This window comes from Malurus melanocephalus, unplaced genomic scaffold (genome assembly GCF_030028575.1).
Source record: "Malurus melanocephalus ecotype Western Australia unplaced genomic scaffold, MMel_1.1 scaffold_130, whole genome shotgun sequence".
NCBI lineage: Eukaryota > Metazoa > Chordata > Aves > Passeriformes > Maluridae > Malurus > Malurus melanocephalus.
Window position 1 is genome coordinate 1,314,638 of NW_026623362.1, and position 20,360 is coordinate 1,334,997.

Below are 20,360 nucleotides of genomic sequence, written 5' to 3' on the forward strand. Positions count from 1 at the left end.
AGCTAAAGCAAGGAATTAATGTCCTGACTCTAACAGTGCCAAAGAAAACATTAAAAATGTGATATTTAAACTTTTCCAGGCCAAATATAAGTGTTTGTATATGAAGAAGGACTCAGTTATTCTGAGARAATCTGAAATTGTCCAGTTACTACTTCCATTTCTAATTTTTATTTCAGGAAATTTCGAAAAGCATTGAAAACAAAAGGAAAAAGGTAAATGTTCCCATCTCCATGGCTTGCAGAAAAACAGTGAAATCCTAATCACAGAGGAGCGAGGAAAAACGTGGGGTTTTTTTTTTTTTTTTTTCACAGATGACTTATATGTACTGTGTCATCAAATACTGGAAGAAGTTGCCCAGAGGTGACACGTAGTCCCAAAACCCCGTGCCTTGGCTGCTTCAGTAGRTCTCCAGAAAGAGGCGGTAGGGTTAGATTGTATATGAGAGTAACATTCTTTACAGTGAGGGTGGTGAGGCACTAGAACAGGCTGCCCAGGGAAGCTKCCATGTCCCATCCCTGAAATGTTCCAGGCCAGGTTGGACGGGACTGGGAGTTATCCATGGAATTACACGCTCTTTGCGGTCACAGAATCACAGAACGTTTCAGGCTGGAAGGGACCGCAGTGGTGCTCTGCTCCAGCAGGGCCATCCTAGAGCACACGGCCAGGACCGAGTCTCGGGGGCTCCCGGGTCTCTGCGGCCCGGGACTGTCCCCGCTCGGGCCCGGGACCCTCTCTCCTCTTGGGCCCGGGACTGTCCCCGCTCGGGCCCGGGACCCTCTCTCCTCTTGGGCCCGCCCCGGCCGTGGTCCTGAGGCGCTCCCCACACGGACAGTGAAGGCGGTTCCCGTTCTCCTCCCGCTCCCCACCGTGAGGGAGGAACGCGGGCCTGACCGGAACAGCGCGCGCRGCCCCGCCCAGCGGAAGCGCCCCTCGCGCACGGGCACTTCCGCCGGAAGCTGTGTCGCGCTTCCCGTTCCCCAGGCCGGGCGGCGGGGCCGGCGGGCGGCGGTGTCCGGGCTGAGGCTGCATGGGCTGGGTGAGCGGCTGCCGCGCCCGGGAACGGGGGAACGGGAGGGAGAGAGGGTGGTGGTGCTACTCCGGCTCCGGTCCGCTCCTGCCGCCGCCTCCGCGTTCCGCGTCTCCTGCCGGGAACGGGCTGCGGCCGTGGGCCCTGCGCCCACCTCGGCGGGGTGACCTGCAGGCACACGGAGCCGGCCCAAGTAGAGTAAATAATGCTGGTTTTTCATACCTCCCGACCTTGCATGTCCTTTTCCRCAGTTATAAAAGTGGTGTGTATGATTTGCGGGGTCTGTTTGCATGAAGGCACGTGTAGGGATTCTGAGCATGCAGCTACCGGAAGTGTAAATAGWGTTTTGACAGGAATGCGCCTATTTGAATGTTGCTGGGCCAGATACGAACGGAGGCAAGGTTACATTGGGGCAGGAGGTGAGGTTAGGAGCTGTACAATAAGATGAAGATCTGTATTTCTGTTGCAATCTTTCCTTTTGTTTTCAATGCTCTTTGAAATTTSCTGAAATAAAAATTRGAAATGGAAGTAGTAACTGGACAACTTCWGATTTCTAGGCTATGGAGCGGGCTTTAAACAAACAGACAGACTCTTAATTTTTGTCAGTTAATGCTTTTCAATTAGGCAGGGAAATTCTCCTCTCGATGTTKGAGGGAGTGGCTCTTTCCCAGCGGCGCACCTACGTATCCTGCCAGATCGCATCTTGGGCAATCTCTTCTTGCTTAATACTGGTGTGGAGTTTGTAAACAGAGCAAATCCTGCTGACATCAGTTTGTATGTGTCTGTGTTGGTTCTGTTTGAGTACATGCATACCAGCAAAACCAACATGTGCTGTGAGGAAGAAGCAGAAAATGCTTAAGGATTTGGCCTGAAATGTATTACGAGCTAAACTCTTGGTCTAAAAGTAATTTGGTTTAGTTTGTTTAATGGTGATCTCAGATTGAAAAAGAACTTGGGTTTTGATAATGTTCTTACAMATTATTTTCTCAACAGTTTCCATATGCATGGATATCACCTGAATCTTCTTACCAGAGCTTAAATTGTGTGTAAACTTACCTAACCATGAGTGGCTCCAAACCCGATATCCTGTGGGCCCCACACCACGTTGACAGATTTGTTGTGTGCGATTCAGAGCTGAGCCTTTATCACATCGACTCTGCTGTAAGTTCAGAACTCAAGGCAGGGTCCTTGCGGTTGTCAGAAGAAACCACAGCTACACTACTGTCAATAAATTCGGATACACCGTACATGAAATGTGTGGCGTGGTATCCCAAGTATGATCCTGAATGTCTCCTTGCTGTTGGACAGGCCAATGGTCGAGTGGTACTCACCAGYCTTGGTCAAGATCACAACTCGAAATCGAAAGATTTGATAGGCAAAGAGTTTGTTCCCAAACACGCCCGGCAATGCAACACCCTCGCATGGAACCCACTGGATAGCAATTGGCTTGCTGCTGGGTTAGATAAACATCGGGCTGACTTTTCAGTRCTGATTTGGGATATCAGCAGCAAATATGCCCCAGAGACTGCAGTTGCTACAGAGAAAGTAAGGCTTTCAGCAGGAGATGCGGATGCAGGTCTTGTRGTAACAAAACCTCTGTATGAATTAGGACAGAATGATGCTTGTCTCTCCCTCTGTTGGCTTCCACGGGATCAGAAGCTGCTGTTAGCTGGAATGCATCGAAATCTGGCTATCTTTGATCTGAGGAACACRAGCCAAAAAATATTTGTGAACACCAAGGCTGTCCAAGGAGTGACTGTTGATCCCTATTTCCACGATCGTGTAGCTTCCTTCTATGAAGGTCAAGTTGCCATATGGGATTTAAGAAAGTTTGAAAAGCCTGTTTTGACCTTGACAGAGCAACCAAAACCATTAACAAAAGTTGCATGGTGTCCAACAAGGACTGGACTGTTAGCTACTTTAACAAGGGATAGTAATATCATTAGACTGTATGACATGCAGCATACTCCCACCCCTATTGGAGATGAAACTGAGCCGACAATAATTGAAAGAAGTGTCCAACCGTGTGAAAATTACATTGCTTCATTTGCCTGGCATCCCACAAGTCAAAATCGAATGGTAGTAGTGACTCCCAACAGGACTATGTCTGACTTCACAGTTTTTGAAAGAATTTCTCTTGCATGGAGCCCAGTGACATCCTTAATGTGGGCTTGTGGACGACATTTGTATGAGTGTACAGAAGAAGGAAAGGCTAGTTCCTTGGAAAAAGACATAGCAACCAAAATGCGGCTCAGAGCTCTGTCAAGGTATGGTCTTGATACTGAACAAGTTTGGAGAAATCACCTCCTAGCTGGAAATGAAGATCCTCAGCTGAAATCGCTTTGGTACACTCTGCATTATATCCTTTATTTTACTGTAGTTTTTGTCCTAAGGATGTAATATACCTTTATGTGTAAACCATTTATATAAAATGCATTAAAATCTTTAAATACAATGCAACATCCTGTAAATACTTTGCATATGTTAACAGGATGCGACTTTAAATTGCTAACAATAGTTTTTCAAACACTTGGAAAAAATTAAGCTTCCTATACATGAAAATACTTATGAAGCAGTATACTGAAGATATGGACCAAAAACTAACAGGAAACAAAGGTCCCTTAGTTTATGCTGGCATTAAATCAATTGTGAAGTCATCTTTGGGTAAGAATGTTCCAACTTTGCTAAGTACTGTTGTAGTATGTTTGCAGAATGATGTACTCRTGGTTTTGTCTTTRAAAATTGTTCAAAGAGGCTATTTAAAAATATTGAAACAGAGTATTTCTATTTGTGTTTTAATAATGTAAGTTAACAGTAGTTTCCAGAGTTTTCAGTGTTCTTGGAAAGTCAGTAATTGTAAAAGCATAGTGTCCTCAGAAGTAAATTTTGAAACTATTTCAAGCATTTGAGCATTGACTATGACACTAAGGATTCTTCCTTCACAAATAACTATTATATTTTAGAAAAGGTCCACATCAGGGTGTAGGAAGGTGACTCTGCTGTAGTCATTGCTAATGTGTTAAGTACRTTATACTTAATGTACTATGTACAACTATATTTAAGTAAGCTGACCTATTCTGAAGTGGTGCTCRCCCCTGGTTCATCACATTCTGCCTCTCATGCTTGCTGAAGTTTTTCTTAGTATAATTTATTATTTGAATATTTTCCTCTCTCTTCARTACATCTCTTATTAATAGATATGCTCCCTGGAGCAAAAATTGAGTCTTCAGTGATGGAAAGTTAACACATTGATGTTGGCTAAGAAGAGAAATGGTAGAGCAGGTGCTTGATTCTGTATTATGTATTTTCAGTTTGAACATACTGAAAACTCCTGTCAAATGTACCAAGTGGTAGAAGAAAAAAAAAAAGGCTGAGGAATATGTGTCAAGCTAAGGTGCATAATTTTAGCAGATCAAAATAATTTTGTGCATGCTGCTCCTTACCATGGAGCTGTAAGCAATGTTAAAGTACTAAAATGTGATAGTGAGCTTTCATACCCTGCTTTATGATTGAAATCAAAGCATTGTGTTGTGATTGCAATTGAAATTGTGATTTAARTGTAATTTAACTTATTTCCCATTTCTAGGAACAACAGAGAACCTCAGGCACAGTAGGAGTGGATCTGATAGACAGGCAGATATTATTCAGTATCTGAGTGAGGAGAGATCTTTGGCTTTGCAGCTCTGTGGGTGGATAAAGAAGGGAACAGATTTAGATGTGGAACCTTTCCTAAATTCATTGGAACAGGAAGGAGACTGGGAGCGAGCTGCTGCTGTAGCTCTTTTCAACTTGGACATAAGGCGAGCAATACAAATTCTGAATAAAGGGGCTTCCTCAGGAAAAGGTGTGTATTGTGTTAAATCTTTTATTTTGGCACTATATCACATTAGTAGATTTTTTTCTGTTAACAGAATTATGCAAGATAGTATGGAAGGAATGCCTTTTCTATTATAAAACTGTTACTTGAAGCACATGCGTTGGAACTYGACAAATCCTGATACTTCATTCATCAGGCTACCATATGCTATACTGTCTAGTTTAAATAGATCATATGTTTCAGAATTTCCTGCTATAAAAAATCTGATATGTTCATATGAAAGACATATGTTCAGACTAGYGGGATTCTTTTTATTTTAATGGAATTGCTGGGGGAAGGACTGTCTGTGTTTTCCACAGGGAGAATTCAGAGTGGAGACACATTATTTTCAAATTCAAGGATAAAATTACATTTTCTGACAGAATGAATATTTAGATGAAATAGTTTTCACGTTTTTAGGAAACTTCTTAGCTTGAAACTGTTATATAAAATTGTCATCCTCCAGCTAAGTCTGTTAAGCGATGGCTGGATATACAATCCTGGCTTTTCAYTTCTTATGGATATGAATTACGATAATGACAGTCATTTATGGTAGCTATTTCAAAATACCAGAAACAGTGTGGTGTTGTTTAAAGAGGCTGTCATGCATGTAGATGCTAACTTACCTTAACAGAGGCATTTAACGCAAAAGCTCCTATATATTATAGTGGATGCACATTAATTTTAGGTAATGTTAATTCTACTGCATTTTGGRCTGATTCCTGAGAAAATACTATGTTTCAAATGGATGCTTTTATTACAGTTTTAACTGGTTCTTTTTTAAGTCCTTAACTTGAATAATGTTGTTTTACTGATTTTTTTCTCATAAATCAGGTGATCTGAACCTTAATGTAGTAGCGATGGCTCTATCAGGCTACACAGATGAGAAGAACTCRCTTTGGAGAGAAATGTGCAGTACTCTAAGGCTGCAGTTGAACAATCCCTACTTGTGTGCTATGTTTGCTTTCCTGACGAGTGAGTCTGGTTCATATGATGGTGTTTTGGTGAGTAAATTTCTGTTAGGTTAAAATTTCTTTATGCATGTCAAATTAGAATGTATTCTTTTATCCTGATGCTGACAAATAGCATMTTTCTGCTAATCAGGCATCTCATATTAGTGAGTATTATGTTAGCAAAGAAATCATGCATAAACAGCCAAAATATCCATTATAATTAACACATTTTTAAAAGAAATTTAATTTTTAGCATGGACTTATTAAATCACTAGAAATACATTATCAAAATAATATAAGCAATGGGAAKAAACAGAAGAGAGATTAATAATGGAATTACAAAAAGCAGACTAAATGCAGGGGAGTTTGCAGAACTTTAATCAGGCTATTTTTTCATTGAATTGTACTTTATTTTCCCTTGCTTACTTGTTAAAAATGATTTTACTGTGTTGAAACAGTGGAGTAGTTCCAAGTCTTCTGAAACTGATACATAATTGCAAACTAAGTCTTTAATCATGAGATRCTTTGAGCCTTTGGAGGAGTTAATATACTTGATTGCTGGTTAGAGAATAGACATACTCGATTCAGTAGGAGTTACTTAGCCCAAGAGAGGACTCGTGTAATGCAGCAGCATAATTGGCCCAAAGCTGTTGAAACCAAAGTTGTCATAATATGATGCCTTTARGGAAAAACAAAAAATGCTTGGAATCCCAGAGGAGAGAAACCTGAGTCCTTTTTTTTCTGTCTTTGAGAGAGAGAGTATTGTTGTTCTCTGGAAGTTGGGTAGTAATTTTCTAGGTTTTTTATTAATGAACTGGCAGTTCACACATAATAAGGTGCTGTTTGTTTTTAATTTTAATTTTTCCTTCATGAGACTGTTGATATATGCATTAAAGAGRTTTTGCCAATGTCAGTCACAATTTCTAATCTGAGAATATCAGGAGGAAAAAATGGGCACAGCTGAATATGAGATTTAATGTAGAGACGTGTTTTTTTTCTKCAGTGTTGCATCCAGTAAAATGAAAAGAAAAAAAAAAGCAGAAAGTAAATAGTGATGCACTGCTGAACCTCAAGTATTAATATACTTCAAAGAAAGTCGTTCTGGATGACTGGAATTAGTTTTTGTTTGCTTGGGGTGATTTGTTTGCTTTGCTTGTTAACTTTCATTTGCAATTTAAGGAAGGAATGCCGTGGTTAGGCTAGTTATTTTGTAAATATTTTAAAGGAAACTTTTTTTTTTTTTCTGCCTGTGACTTGGTGGGACTCTGGCCATACATGCTGGAAGCACTAAGTCCCCAACAGGACTTGCAAAGTTTATTTTTGTAGAGTTTCATAAACCATGTAGGATATGTTGTACCAGGCTTTCCCAGTGGATTGTTCCTATATCTGGAGTCTTCCTCTGATACCWGTATCTGAGTACAAAGAATTAAGTTGGTATTTAGAGTTAGCTTTCTTGTCAAACTTTTTTTTGTACACATTCAATTTCATTGAATTAATTAGATGGTAGTGCAAGTGTTCTGATTTTTATAATGTGTTGGAAAAATGGAAACATGSATCTGATGTTAGTATTACCATTTTTCTCTTTAAAGTATGAAAATAACGTAGCTGTACGAGACAGAGTGGCATTTGCTTGTAAGTTCCTCAATGATACTCAGGTAAGTTTGTGGTTGCACATTYAAGCAAACTTTTAAACTGGTCTTTRTTCAGAAGCAGATGAAACTCTTGTAGTAGAGGGATGAACAGTGGAAATAATGAGTCATGAACGATTTGTTTTTTCTCATAACAGTTGTATATCAGGTATGGTATAATCTGGTTTTTAGTTTGTATTTTCAGCGTGATTTTTGATTTGGTTTTTGGTTGTGTTGTTGTTTTGGGGGTGTTCGTGAGTATTCATTACATGGTAGTTTAAATACAATTGCATTAACAGTACACCTGTTTAACTGAAGAGTACTTCTACTTATTAAGTATTTATTTCCTGGTGTTTATGTTCTCTCAAATCAAAGTTTGGTTTTACAGCAGGAATGTTTTCTTTTACACTCACCAACGTATTCTAAGAATACTTAACCYCTCTCTTTGCATTTTCTATCAGGAAACTTAAAGTTTGTTTATAAACACTTGATTTCATGCAGTGTCATATAACGTAGTAATTTAACTTTTTCTGCATAATATCCAGCAATCAGTCTATTCTGTTAGCAGCAGACACTGGTTCTACATATATTTATGTATTTTTTAATATATGTATTTTTATAGCTCAACAGATTCATTGAAAAGCTGACAAATGAAATGAAAGAGGCTGGGAATTTGGAGGGAATACTGTTAACAGGGCTGACAAAAGATGGAGTTGACTTGATGGAAAGTTATGTTGACAGAACTGGAGATGTCCAGACAGCAAGCTATTGCATGCTGCAGGTRAGTGTTTCACTCGAAAATAGAGCTTCACAGAGGAGAACTAATCATAGTTTCTTTATCAGCGTAATGTTGAATCTTGTTACACTATTTTCTGTATTAAATTGGAACAATTGCTTTCTTTTGTGGAGTCATTTGAATAATAAGCATGTGTCTTCACACTCTCTGGTTGAGATAGTGTAAGGAAATACTAGGGGAAAGAGACAAGAGAAAATCCTTTTCACTAGCTGGGAATACCCATTTCTTTGCTTATTGCTGATGTGTTTCCTGACATTTTCATTTTTTTTTTTTGCTTTTGGGAATTTGATAGAGAGCACAGGTGAGGTTTTTTGTTTGTCTGTAGGCTTTGGGGTTTTTTTTTGTTTTTTTTTAATAATAGATTTATCTTGGCCCTTACACAGTAGCAGCTATTGCCAGCAGTGTATTTAACTGCATATGCARTCACGACAGTGATAAAGATTGTGATATGTGGCAGAACTTCTGATCCTTCATCTYACAGACATGAGTTCTTAGGAGGACATGGCAACCCGAGTATTTTCAACCAGAGAGAAACTTAAGAAAACCTTTATCAAACTCACATTACAGTTTAACAGAAAATTCATTTTCTTCAGGATAATTTACACTGTATTATTTCTCRTATCTTGTTGTACACTTTGTAAAGCCTGTTGAGAAAGTGAGTAATGTGTATTGTGTGCCTTCAATGTATGTCTGACATTTTTTTCTGCTTGCTTTAGGGTTCTCCATCAGAGGTACTTAAAGATGAAAGGGTTCAGTACTGGATTGAGAACTACAGGAATCTTTTAGATGCTTGGAGGTTTTGGCATAAACGTGCAGAATTTGATATCCACAGGAGTAAGCTGGATCCCAGCTCAAAACCTTTAGCCCAGGTAAGTATAAATCTTATAYGAAGTACAACCAGTCCAGAAAGGAACGTGGCATGGTACTTCTGTAAAATAAAAAAAAAGCCTTGCCAGCCATATCTTGGTTTTCATGAGGATTTATGTGCAAAAGAAAGATTTCAACTWAGCCTGCCCTAAAAAAAAAGAGGTGTTACTTTTTTTTTGAAGTAAAAGGTCTTTCAGAAACKGTAATCCATCAACACTTTTCTTCTGGGGAAACTGGAAACTCTCTTGCTGTTTTTCTCTCACATGTTGAAAGATGAAATCAGATATATATCATCCAGTTGAATTCAGTATCAGGCTGAATTATGTATTATGCTGAAACCAGGGAACTAGTTCAAATTGCCTTTGTTCTAATGGAAACAAACCTCAAAGTTATTTTGATGCCCTTGAACCTGAAACTGAAGTGAACAGCAGCAACTTTCATTATCAGTTCTGAACATAYGCTGACCCAAAAACTGATGCCCTGCCCAAATACTATCTTCTTAGCATTGGTGGCATTTTTAACCAACATGTTCCCATGGCACCTTCTACTATCATGTCTCTGAGTATGTACATTACAAACTTTAGGGCCTGAGGGTTTCTTGRGAAGGCTGGTTTTGAATTCATGTATCCATTACAGCTGTTTAAGGAGAGCTATTCCAAGTGGGAAGGAATTGAGTTTACTTCTTCTTCCTTTACTTCTTCCTTCTTCCTTATGAWTAACATAAATAGCCCTAAGGAGTTTAAAATATGTGCTCCTTGGTGGCAAGTCAAAGCTTGTGACATGAGGCATGCAGATAAATAATGTTAGGATAATCCTTACATTGGGGACTGTAGAATGAGTCATCTCACTRTAAGGAGGGAATGACCAGACTTAATTATATAGTATTTATAGAATAAACCCAACTTCTTGCCTTATTGAAGACGTAGCTTTTATTATCTTTAATAATATCTTTTGAAACTATAGCGATCATGCATGTTTTTGTGTGCTTTTGAATTAAGTCAGCATTATTAAGGTGTATTTCTCAGTGCTGTGTACCTCATTTGCAAGCCAAGATGTTAAGAACTCTTTCACAAGTAGCTTTGACTTTCCAGGGCACTTTCTAGAATATCTGGTAAATAAATATTTACTAGCTTGAATGGATTCACTCACAGGTGGAGCAAAAGTGGAACCAAACAAAGAAAATTAATGGTCGTTTGTTCTCTTTAGGTGTTTGTGAGTTGCAATTTCTGTGGAAAATCAATCTCTTACAGCTGTTCAGCTATACCTCATCAGGGGCGAGGCTTTAGCCAATATGGAGTCAGCGGTTCACCAACCAAGTCAAAAGTTACGAGCTGTCCTGGTTGCCGTAAGCCCCTTCCCCGCTGTGCACTTTGCTTGATAAATATGGGAACACCAGTTTCCAGCTGTCCAGGTATGGCACAGTGGGTTTTAGTTATTCAGCTGCAGTAYGAGTTAGAGGCCTAATTAGCAGTTCCTATTGGAAGATCTTCTGTTGTACTTTTTTTTCTATTTGTGCTTACACTGTAAATATTCATACTCATMATTTTGAAGGGAGAAGGACCATAGTTGAGAACTTGTTTACATYCCATCTAATTTTATGATGAAACCTTTGTTTCAGTTCTTAAGGGTCAGTTACCTGGTTCTGGCAGTCTTCCCAGTGAGTTTGTCAGTCAAATTCCATAGTTAGATTGATATAAAGATTCACGTATCACGAGGGTCAGCATCGTGAGTTTTATTACTGAAAGAAATGGGGCGTGTGTTTTCTTGAGGTGATGCTACATAAATTTTGGAACATAAATGAATTCATTTTTAGCTGGAAGAGGAAGAGAGATGTGTAGTTTCTGTCAATAAGTGTGAAAGAAAGCATGGGTCATGCTGTCACAACTAAGAGATATTATGACTAGAATCTTYTAGTTCTAAATGTCTTTGGCTCAACATTATACAATGTCTAAATTAAAAGGATTTTGACCATATTTTTAAGTCAATCTTGTTACGGAGCCATGAGCAGTTGTCATGTTTATTTATCTCTTCTCGTTCTTTCAATGATCTTTGTTACGACTTTTATATTGTACTTGTTACAATTCATAAGTTAAAGTTTGTTGATTTTTTTTTTCTAAAGCTGATGATTTCATGTGCAGCAGAACAGGCCCATAATTCACTGGAATATAAATTAATCACTAAAGCATAAGTCACCATTGAAGGAKATTCTGTCTGTAAAACTTGTTTAATAGGCCAGTTTAGCATGTCCATAAGATGTGAAGCAATAGCTCAGCAGTCTGATCGTTTTTTTTTTTTTTTTGCATTCTGCCAGGTCTTAATATTTTTCCTGACTTCTCTTTTAAAAGATCAGGCTGCTTTTTCATATAATGTTCTTAATTTCAAAAWTATTTTAGTGGTGTAATGATTTACAGTCATATTTGTGGGGGTGGGTTTGCCTCTGCACAGGAGGATCCAAGTCAGATGAAAAAGTGGATCTTAGCAAAGACAAGAAGTTAGCCCAGTTCAACAACTGGTTTACTTGGTGTCACAACTGCAGGCATGGCGGACATGCTGGGCATATGCTGAGCTGGTTCAGGTAAGTTGATGTTAAAATCTTGTTATTTCATGTGTGTGTGATGCCTTGAGTAGAACTTGCCTCCTTCCCTGTGTCTATCATTATAAAGTTTAAGTAATAAAACTGAACTATGATGCTGAGCTAGCACACCTCTGCACATAGTTAAAATGTATAATTGCAAAATTATTTTGCGTGTTTTTTCTTTTTTTCTRTTGCTATTTAGGGACCATACTGAGTGCCCAGTTTCTGCCTGCTCTTGTAAGTGTATGCAGCTGGATACAACAGGGAATCTCGTTCCAGCAGAGACTGTCCAGGCATAAATACTGTTAGAAAATGTGTGGCTCTCTAATGGATGACCATCATAGTCAAAGCATATATTTTAGGCAAAGGTAATTTGTGACTTACTGTGAAAAAAAAAATTGCAATCAAATGATGTGTGTATGACTGTGCTTGGTGGAAGCAGGTGTTCCTGAAGTTAGCCTCTAGGTACAGTGTGTGGCCTTTATGCAGAGGACTGAAAAAAGTTGAGTTTATGTGCTGTGAAAGCAGATCTTGAAAATAYACACTTGCTAAGTGTCCTTCAGAAGATGGCAAAGTGATGCTGTGAATCCCTCTGTTCATTGTTTGATCACACTCTCTTGTATGCAAATGATCGTTTCCTTGTACGTTTGTTCAAAGTGCCACTGTTCACTGTATTCTAAGGATTTTTATTTTAAAGAAAAATCCATTTCTTTCCGTTCACAGGTTTTGTTGAAAGTAAAGCAGTGTCTTTGCAATTCAAAATCTTACTTAAATTAGCCAACATACCTAGCTGACATGAATTTTAATGTTAGAGTTTGGGGGTTTTCTCTCCTAGCGATGACTGTATCCTAGAGAAGAGTTCCCTGAGAAGTCATGTGACTGTTTCAGTGCAGAGTGCGGGTAAACTATAGAAGGTTGTATCTGATAAATTTTTAACTTAGTACTGTGAAGATCTCAAGGACTGGAGACTTGTAAATATGTAAGTTTTAAACTAAATGCAGAGTTTTGGCTACAAACAAATTTGAAGACTTTGAGATAATCRGCATTTCCCTGTACTTCTGAAATATACTGGGAAGTGTGGAAATCAACCAATTTAAATCCTGCTTCTGGTTACTAGCAGACACCCATCTGCTCCCAAAAGGCTTTGCAATTTTAAGTAATTGATCTGAGTACTTCTAGATATGTTACCAGCTGGAATTAAAAYTATTTATTAACTTGAGAGAACATCAATGATATTTTGCTAATACATTGCTAGGAGCTTATTGGTATTGTTGTCCTTGATTTTGTAGGCAACAAAATTCACTCAAATTAGGGAAAAAACCAAACCTGTTTTAAGGTATGTGATAATAACATCAGTTTACTTGGTGTGTGTTTATTTACAGGATATGAGTTACTCAACACTTGTGTGCTATGAAATACTAAATGGAATGCTAGCAATAAACTGGTACTGTTTGCCAGGACTGTGAAAATTGGTGTTTTAAAAGAGAATATATTGTAATATACCACTAGTTCTATGTGCTCTAATAGTAGTTTCAAGAAGATACAATGTGGAAACATTTTCTGTGGATGTACAAGTTTACATTCAGGACTTTGGGTTATATTTAGCGTTMATGTTGTAATACATCTGCTGCATTTATTTTGATCTAGAATTGGCAAAGATCTTTTTTTAAGTTAAAAATCTGAGAGTTACTTGGCATTTCTAGGCATGGGAGAGCAGTTCCTTTTTTGTTAGAATATTTATTTCTCTTTCCAGTATTTTTGCACACTTCATGTTGCTGTTGAAGAGCTCTACAAAATGTTCTCCATTTATAAATGTAAACTGGGGCTTACTGTATGATACCCTATTTATATAAATACWGGCAATAAAGCTTTTGCTTTATGGAAATGAGAATTTGTAAGTGTCAAATGTTTTGGTTTTTATTCTTGTGTAGTAACATTTAGTAAATTTTCCTGATAATTTCCATGTCGAGGTRAATGCAACTACCAACATACATACAGTGTCTTGTTTTCTTATGTAAAGAGAATTAATCTAACGTTTTCACCTTAATTGTGTGCCAAATTCTACCATTAAGTTAAATTACATACGTACTCATATCTTTGAAATGTTTTTGCTTATGAATGTACATATTCTGGCACAGTATCGCTATGAGTTTTGGTTGTTGCAATTAGTAATYAGGCTTTCAGCTCAGTAATTACACTACTTGCAAAATTTACAAAGCAAGAGCTGTATGTTTTTAATTACCAGATTTTTTTTCCTTGTTTTACTTTTAAATGAACTGTCATTTTGAGGGTGATTTTTTGTTTTCTAACAAAAAGTATAGCTACACYCATTTTATTAGCTGCAGTTACTTTTACATTTACTGTTGCCAGAACTCTGCTGATGGCCACCTTGCATGCTGAAATGTTTTGATGCTCTGGCTCATGCTGATTACATTTCATTGTTTACATTTCATTAGATGCTCCAGCCTTGCAGCCCTTCCTTGGTTAAGGACAAGCACTTTATTTATCGTGACATGCACAGGCTATTTGCTCACGAGCCTGACACGAGTTGTGGCCGCGTCCATGCCCGAGCTAGGACACCAGAGCAGGTGAGCAGGGTCAGCCAAGAATCCAGCAAAAAGGTACCAAGTCTCAGAAGTCAGTCACGAGTGTAGTGGGAGCAGTCCTCTTCCAAATAGCATGAACTTCTCGAAGCTGGCTCTGATTACAGCATTCACTTCATATCCTCCTCCTCTCCCAGGTTCCCATCATTCACCAGCCTCCTGTCTTYCCAAAGAAGCCACCAGCTCCTATTCACACCTTCCATTACTGGTCTGCCACTGGCCATGGCTTTGGTGACATCCCTCTCTGGTGTTTATGATACAGTTGCCCTGGTGCCTCCCCTTTGGTCAGTGACCCACAAAGCCCCTACTTCCCATTTTATTATCTGAGGTCTGGCAGTTTCTCACCTTTCATTGCCTGTGTGATGCCTGGGGCCCTGCTAATCATCAGGCCTAGCTCGAAGCAGGCCTAATGGTTGTGTCTTTCCCTTGCTATCTGTAATGGCTGRCAGTTTCCCACATGGTAATGTAGGAAATTATGCTGGTAAATTCATGTATGACTTGAGCACTACTGGAGTAYGAAGAGTGTTTTACAGTTCCTTGCACTGCTGTCTGGTTTGTACAGCCACATAGCCAAGGTATGCCCCATTTATTCCCACGGCCTGATAGTCTAGAGCAGCAGATGAATGAAAAGCACATATGGAAATCTTTTAGTTGTGTACATCTTGGCCACCTTTCACTGCTTCAGGACTGCATGAACAAGARTCTTGACTGACAAAGGGAAAACAGCATTTCTCTCGGCCTGTTCATACTTATACCCCAGGCAGGTCTCAGTTTAGTGCTAAAGCCATCTAGTGGCAGGCTTCTCCATTGGGCATGGGAGGTCTGGGTAATTAACTGTACATAACATTTTACAGAGAATATGCACATGCATAAAATRCCAATTTTCTAAAGCAGGTTAGAACAAAATAGTTTTAAATGCTAGGAAAACATGCATGTTTTCATTAAGAATGACATTTGAGTCTACTGAGCACTAAAAGAGGTGATAGAGCATGGTATAATGCCACCTGGACCTTGTGTTCTGTTTGYTGTACAAGACTGATTCCTGCTTTAGAAGACCTTCCCAGTGACAGTAACTATGTCACTGTTTTTCTTCTAGGTGGGGAGGGAGAAAAAAACAGATCGCCTATTAACTTGATCACCCCTGCAGTTTGTAATGAGTTCAGTACGTAAGTTTTTGAAACATATTGACTGAAAAAAGAGATGTCTATAAATTAGCACAAAGCTATCGGTATTATTAACCTAGACACCAAATCTAGCTACTAAACCTTAAACCTGTTTGTATGAAAGTTTAATGAACACGGCTAAGGTTTATTTAAAATACTTTGAAATACACAGAGAATATTTCCCACATTCAATTTCACTTTGTGTTAACCTCAAGTGATGCAAACATTTTGTTATGTCTCGTAAGTAGCCTGGATAGTAACAAAACTGGGGACGGTGTGGAAGTTCCATGGTTAGTCACCATGACAAGCTGGCTGAATCTTGATACTGCTGCTTAGACTCCCACCAAGAATAATGAGTTTGATGGGATGTCAACTATGCTTGAAATCCCCAAGGCTAATTACACATCTTCCAAGTGTTTTAACATCAGTGCAAAGTCAAGTACCTTGTACTCTGTTTTGTTAAATTTAACGGTYGCAGGTAAAATAGAACAGGGATGGCCACATATCACTGAAAACAGCACTCTAACATGTAATGCTGACACCAATAGTTAAATGTAGTGAATCTTTTTTATTGGTGAAGATACCATTTTCAAGATGCAAAATACCCCTCCACATCGAATAAATTTGTATCAAAGCACATCAAAAATCTTTRTATTAAAAACCCACCATTTTTTTTCTGTACGAATTTCCTGTAATCATAGAACCTCGACCAACTAAAAAAGGATGCTTACAAAATTTCAGTTTCTGCTAAGTCCAACCTTGCACGAGGTCTCATAGATGCAAAAGGGTTAAATATATACAGTGAGTGAGACATTCATAGAAGCGTTCTCCTTGCTGAATAAATACATACGCAAAGAAAATACTCCTCATTGGCAATACTTAGCACATGTAACAGTGTCCAGTATATTTGCTGAAAATRAATGCAACTGTTACCATGCTGTCAGGCAGAAACCACACTACTGTTGTCCCATCTGAAGCTCTAAATATATGCTAATAAAAATCAAGTTCTTCCAGTACCAAATGGGAAGTATTCAGGGAATTCATGAATAATTTTTAGTGCTTCATTGTAGAGTTCCAGATCTGAAAAAGGGYAAAGAAAATGGTTACAGTGCATAAGCTAAATTCCCTACAAGTCACTGACAACATTCAAGTACTGCTTATTTTAAAGCARTATAGCTGAGTGATCCCACTCTCTCTCAAGCTCACATTTCCCCAAGGCAGGCACACTCACTGCTTGTTCTCTGGAGGGTTATTTTTAGGCCTGCTAGCTGCACAACCACACAAGGTTCAGGGCATAGTGAGAACCACGTGGTCAGGAGTGAGAGAACAATCAGGCCACAGCCAGATCTAGACTTGCTCTAGCTTTGAGTCACTCCCTACAGTTTAACTGTAAACCACTCTATTTGGTACAGAACTTTTTCTACACCCTACTTCTTATCTGGCACCTTGAAGAAAGGCCTTGTCTGTAAGGAACGGTAATCAGGCTTTCCATTCTTACTTACTGAAGAGGGGTTCAGAACCCAAAATTAATTTGTCATAACATATACTCATACTTACCAAATGTACTTTTATCTTCTCTGAACTGGACATATGATGCACACATGATGGTTGCCTGATTTGTTACTCTTCCCACCACTTCAAGAACTCCTGAAATCTCCTCATCTAGCTAGAAAACACACCAAAGATGGATTTAGTATCAGCTGTCTTCACTGCACAGAACTTAAGCTATGAAATTTCCACAACTGAAGGTTTGTTCATGTCAGATTCTGTTCCATGTCAAACAATATAGTACTACTGAATAGCCCTGTCACATTCCCTGCCAAAAAATCCACAAACGCCTCAATCGTCTTAGAGATTTGCAGGTTTTGTAACAGCCAATTCAATGCCAACCAAAAAAAAAAAAGTATCTGAGGGAAGATACCGGTTTATAAGTATATAAAACTATCATTTAATCACTGAACGGAGACTAATCTAGGACAGAGATAGCAGAACAATTCTGATTTTAATGCACTGCATTCAAACCTGTGTCAATTATAAAACTCTGYAAGACCTAAGGAGGTATCATACATTCCAGAGAGCAGTTCCAGTTCCAGCAGTTCCTCCACATTCAGGAGGTATATTTGGAAATGATTTCATAAGTAATCTGTCAGTAAGTGTCCAGAATACAAAGATACTGACACTAAGAAGCCTTTGGTTGAACAAAGGAAAAAAAGGCTAAAAATTATATCTTACTCCCAAATAATATCACTTGAATGTTTTGTTTTTTAAGATACAAATTTTAACAATGCAGTACTATTTCAGTAATGTTCTTCCAATATCTAAGTCTTACTTTTAACTTCCTAGTAAGTCTTCTGGAATAACTCCCTCCCCGTAACTTTGGGTTTCTCTGTTAAAAGACGGAACTATACATGCATAAACAGAAGTATATTGAAGGGGAAATAAGTTAGAAAGCATTTTGCTTAGCAAATCTATAAGTTTCCCCACTGACATTTGGGTGAACTGGAGAGATGAACTTGGCCTCGTTTCTCCCAGGGCAGTGGAACACACACAGATTGAAGTACCCAGCACTACAGCTTTGCATTTATGGAATGCAACCASTTACACTATTACAGAAAACATGACAGAATCATTGGTCAGATGATAACATCTGAATTTTTAAAAACCCAAGGTAGGAAAAGTTTCACAAACTCAAAACACAGGTAAGAGACATTTTGTTGCAGTTTGAAGTCAGCAATCTTCAGATTTATAAGACAAAGCTCTTCCAGATCACACTGCATTTTTCATCAACAAGAACAGACTCTTTTCTTGAAAGACTGAGAGAGTACCACATGCAATTACTTTCATGGAAGTGGCATCGTTTCCCAGCATTGATGTAAATATACACATGCGCTGACTCAAGCTAGAGCATTTGCCATCACAATTAAAATAATTCTTTCAACTAATGTTGTAATTAAGTGGTGGAAAAAATACTTAGAAGAGAATGCTAAAGTTTTATTCCTTCAGTGGTAGGTGATAACAAAGGAAGCAGTACTTTCATTCACTAGTTCTAATTATAGCCATTGCATTAACTGGGATTTTTTAAAAAGGAATGCTTCAAGTTAACTATGGAKTTTACTGAAATGCTATGACACTAAGACAATCTAGCAATGTTACCTTAAAAAACCCTTGAAAACACCATATTCTTTTTGATTGTAAGAGCAATAAGAAAATGGGAGGAGAGAGTGAAATTGCAATAAAGCTAATAAATGTAGTGGAATGTATTCACTGTGAACAACAAATAGAGTTAAGAGAAAATAGCCAGACAGGGATGTGTCTGACAAGGAATGAGTTCTGTCTCTGAGGAAGACCAAGGCAGCTCATGGATAAGTAGATTACGGGTTAGCTGAAAGATGCAAGAAATAGAAGCAGTGAAGTAGAGCGGAAAGCTCAAAACATGGAAGGCATATACAGGTTTCAGAAAAGACAAAATCTCCGGAATCCACAGGAGGCGACATCAAGTATTTCCAAATCACTCCTTAACTTACAGGCTCGCTCAGCTCCACAGTCGTATGCTTTCCGAGTCCATCCGAAAGCACGACAAGCTTCCCACTGGGATGAATCTACAAAAGAAAGACATCCCAGAAGGATGGATCTGTAAAAGAACTTTTAAGTCCACAAAAGACTTTTAGGCCTGTGCGCTCCAAAGGCGCCTGGAAGCATCACAGCTTTGGCGCCTCAGCCAGTTCTTTCCCGCAAAGCTCCGTTCGGCCCCCGCCGTGCTCCCAGGCCGAGCTGCCCCAGGGACGGCGCCAGAGCCTCCAGAGAGCTCCAGGGCGGCCGCGTCCCCGCTCGGAGCGCCCCACGCACCTTCTCGACGCGCCCCACGAAGCAGACGGGCTGCCCGATGTGCTGCGCCACCTGYCCCGTGGCGATGCGCGGCCGCGGCACCTCGTGGATGTCGCCCATCGCCAGCGCCGCTTCCCGCCTTCCGCCGAGGGAGGAAGGGAGGGAGGGAGGGACGGCGGCCCCGGGAACGGAGCGGTCGGGGCGGAACTTCCCCTCAGCCCGAGGCGACCCGGAAGCGGAGGCGGAGGCTGGTGAGAGCGGCGACGGCAGCGGGCGGGTGGGTGATGGAGGGGCGGCTCTCCAGGCTGCCGCGGCGGGGAGGGCGGCGGGGCCGAGGCCCGGGAAGGCCGCGGGAGCCGGCCGTCAGCTTCCAGCCCCGGCCTGTCTTTTAACTCTTCTGAACAGCCCCGTGTTTCCCCTCCCCGCCGTGTTCCCTCTCCCTTCAGATACTGGCTCCCCTAAACTGTAATTGGGCWGCGTGTCCTGGCAGCCAAGAGGGCGAAAGGCATCCTGGGGTCCATCAATGCCAGCGCAAACAGAGGTGATCATCCCGCTGTAATCAGCGCCTCACCTGGAATCTGTGTAGTTACGGGCTCTGCAGCCGGCTCCAGAGGAGGGAGTTAAAGCTGGTGTCCTGTGAGAAACAGCTCAGGACTTAGAGTTTGCCTGSTTTGGAGAAAAGGAGGCTGAGGGYTRTCCTYATCACTYTCTGCGGCTTCATGAGGAGGGGAGGTGGAGAGGGATTGCTGATCTCTTCTCCCTGGCATCCAGTGGATATCCCAGGGTGTGTGGAAATGATTTAAAGCTGYACCAGGAGRGRTTCAGATGGACACAGGGAAGCATYTCTTTACTGAGAGGGTGGTCAAACACTGCAACAGGCTTTCTAGAGAGGTGCCCCAAGCCTGTCAGCATTTAAGAGGCATTTGGATAATGTCCTTAATAACCATACTTTAGCTTTGATCCTCCTGAAGTGGTCAGGCAGTTGGACYAGATGATCRCTGTAGATTCTTTCCAAGTAAGCTATTCTATTCATTTAATTTCATTTTATTTCRTCATTAAAGAGCTGG

General features: G+C 39.9%; 3 protein-coding genes across 5 annotated transcripts in view; 2 read left to right on the top strand and 1 right to left on the bottom strand.

The window, feature by feature from the left end:
• Positions 1–983: 983 nt before the first annotated feature.
• MIOS (meiosis regulator for oocyte development) lies at positions 984–13,591 on the top strand. Its single transcript, XM_057370682.1, has 11 exons — positions 984–1,036; positions 2,021–3,386; positions 3,593–3,691; positions 4,614–4,871; positions 5,718–5,887; positions 7,426–7,491; positions 8,087–8,245; positions 8,977–9,129; positions 10,334–10,538; positions 11,573–11,702; positions 11,905–13,591. The coding sequence occupies exons 2-11, from the start codon at positions 2,090–2,092 to the stop codon at positions 11,999–12,001; spliced, it is 2,634 nt and encodes an 877-aa protein (XP_057226665.1). The 5' UTR covers positions 984–1,036; positions 2,021–2,089; the 3' UTR covers positions 12,002–13,591.
• Positions 13,592–16,016: 2,425 nt separating this feature from the next.
• RPA3 (replication protein A3) lies at positions 16,017–19,513 on the bottom strand. The gene is made up of 4 exons (XM_057370687.1): positions 19,315–19,513; positions 18,993–19,067; positions 17,026–17,134; positions 16,017–16,548 (listed from the first exon to the last, which is right to left on the bottom strand). The coding sequence occupies exons 1-4, from the start codon at positions 19,411–19,413 to the stop codon at positions 16,469–16,471; spliced, it is 363 nt and encodes a 120-aa protein (XP_057226670.1). The 5' UTR covers positions 19,414–19,513; the 3' UTR covers positions 16,017–16,468.
• UMAD1 (UBAP1-MVB12-associated (UMA) domain containing 1) overlaps positions 19,471–20,360 on the top strand; it is a 76,371-nt gene continuing 75,481 nt past the window's right edge. Inside the window, exon 1 of one of the 3 annotated variants that reach the window (XM_057370683.1) lies at positions 19,471–19,544. The gene's annotated coding sequence lies outside the window, so the exon portion shown is untranslated. The other 2 variants (XM_057370686.1, XM_057370684.1) reach the window with 2 other exon arrangements.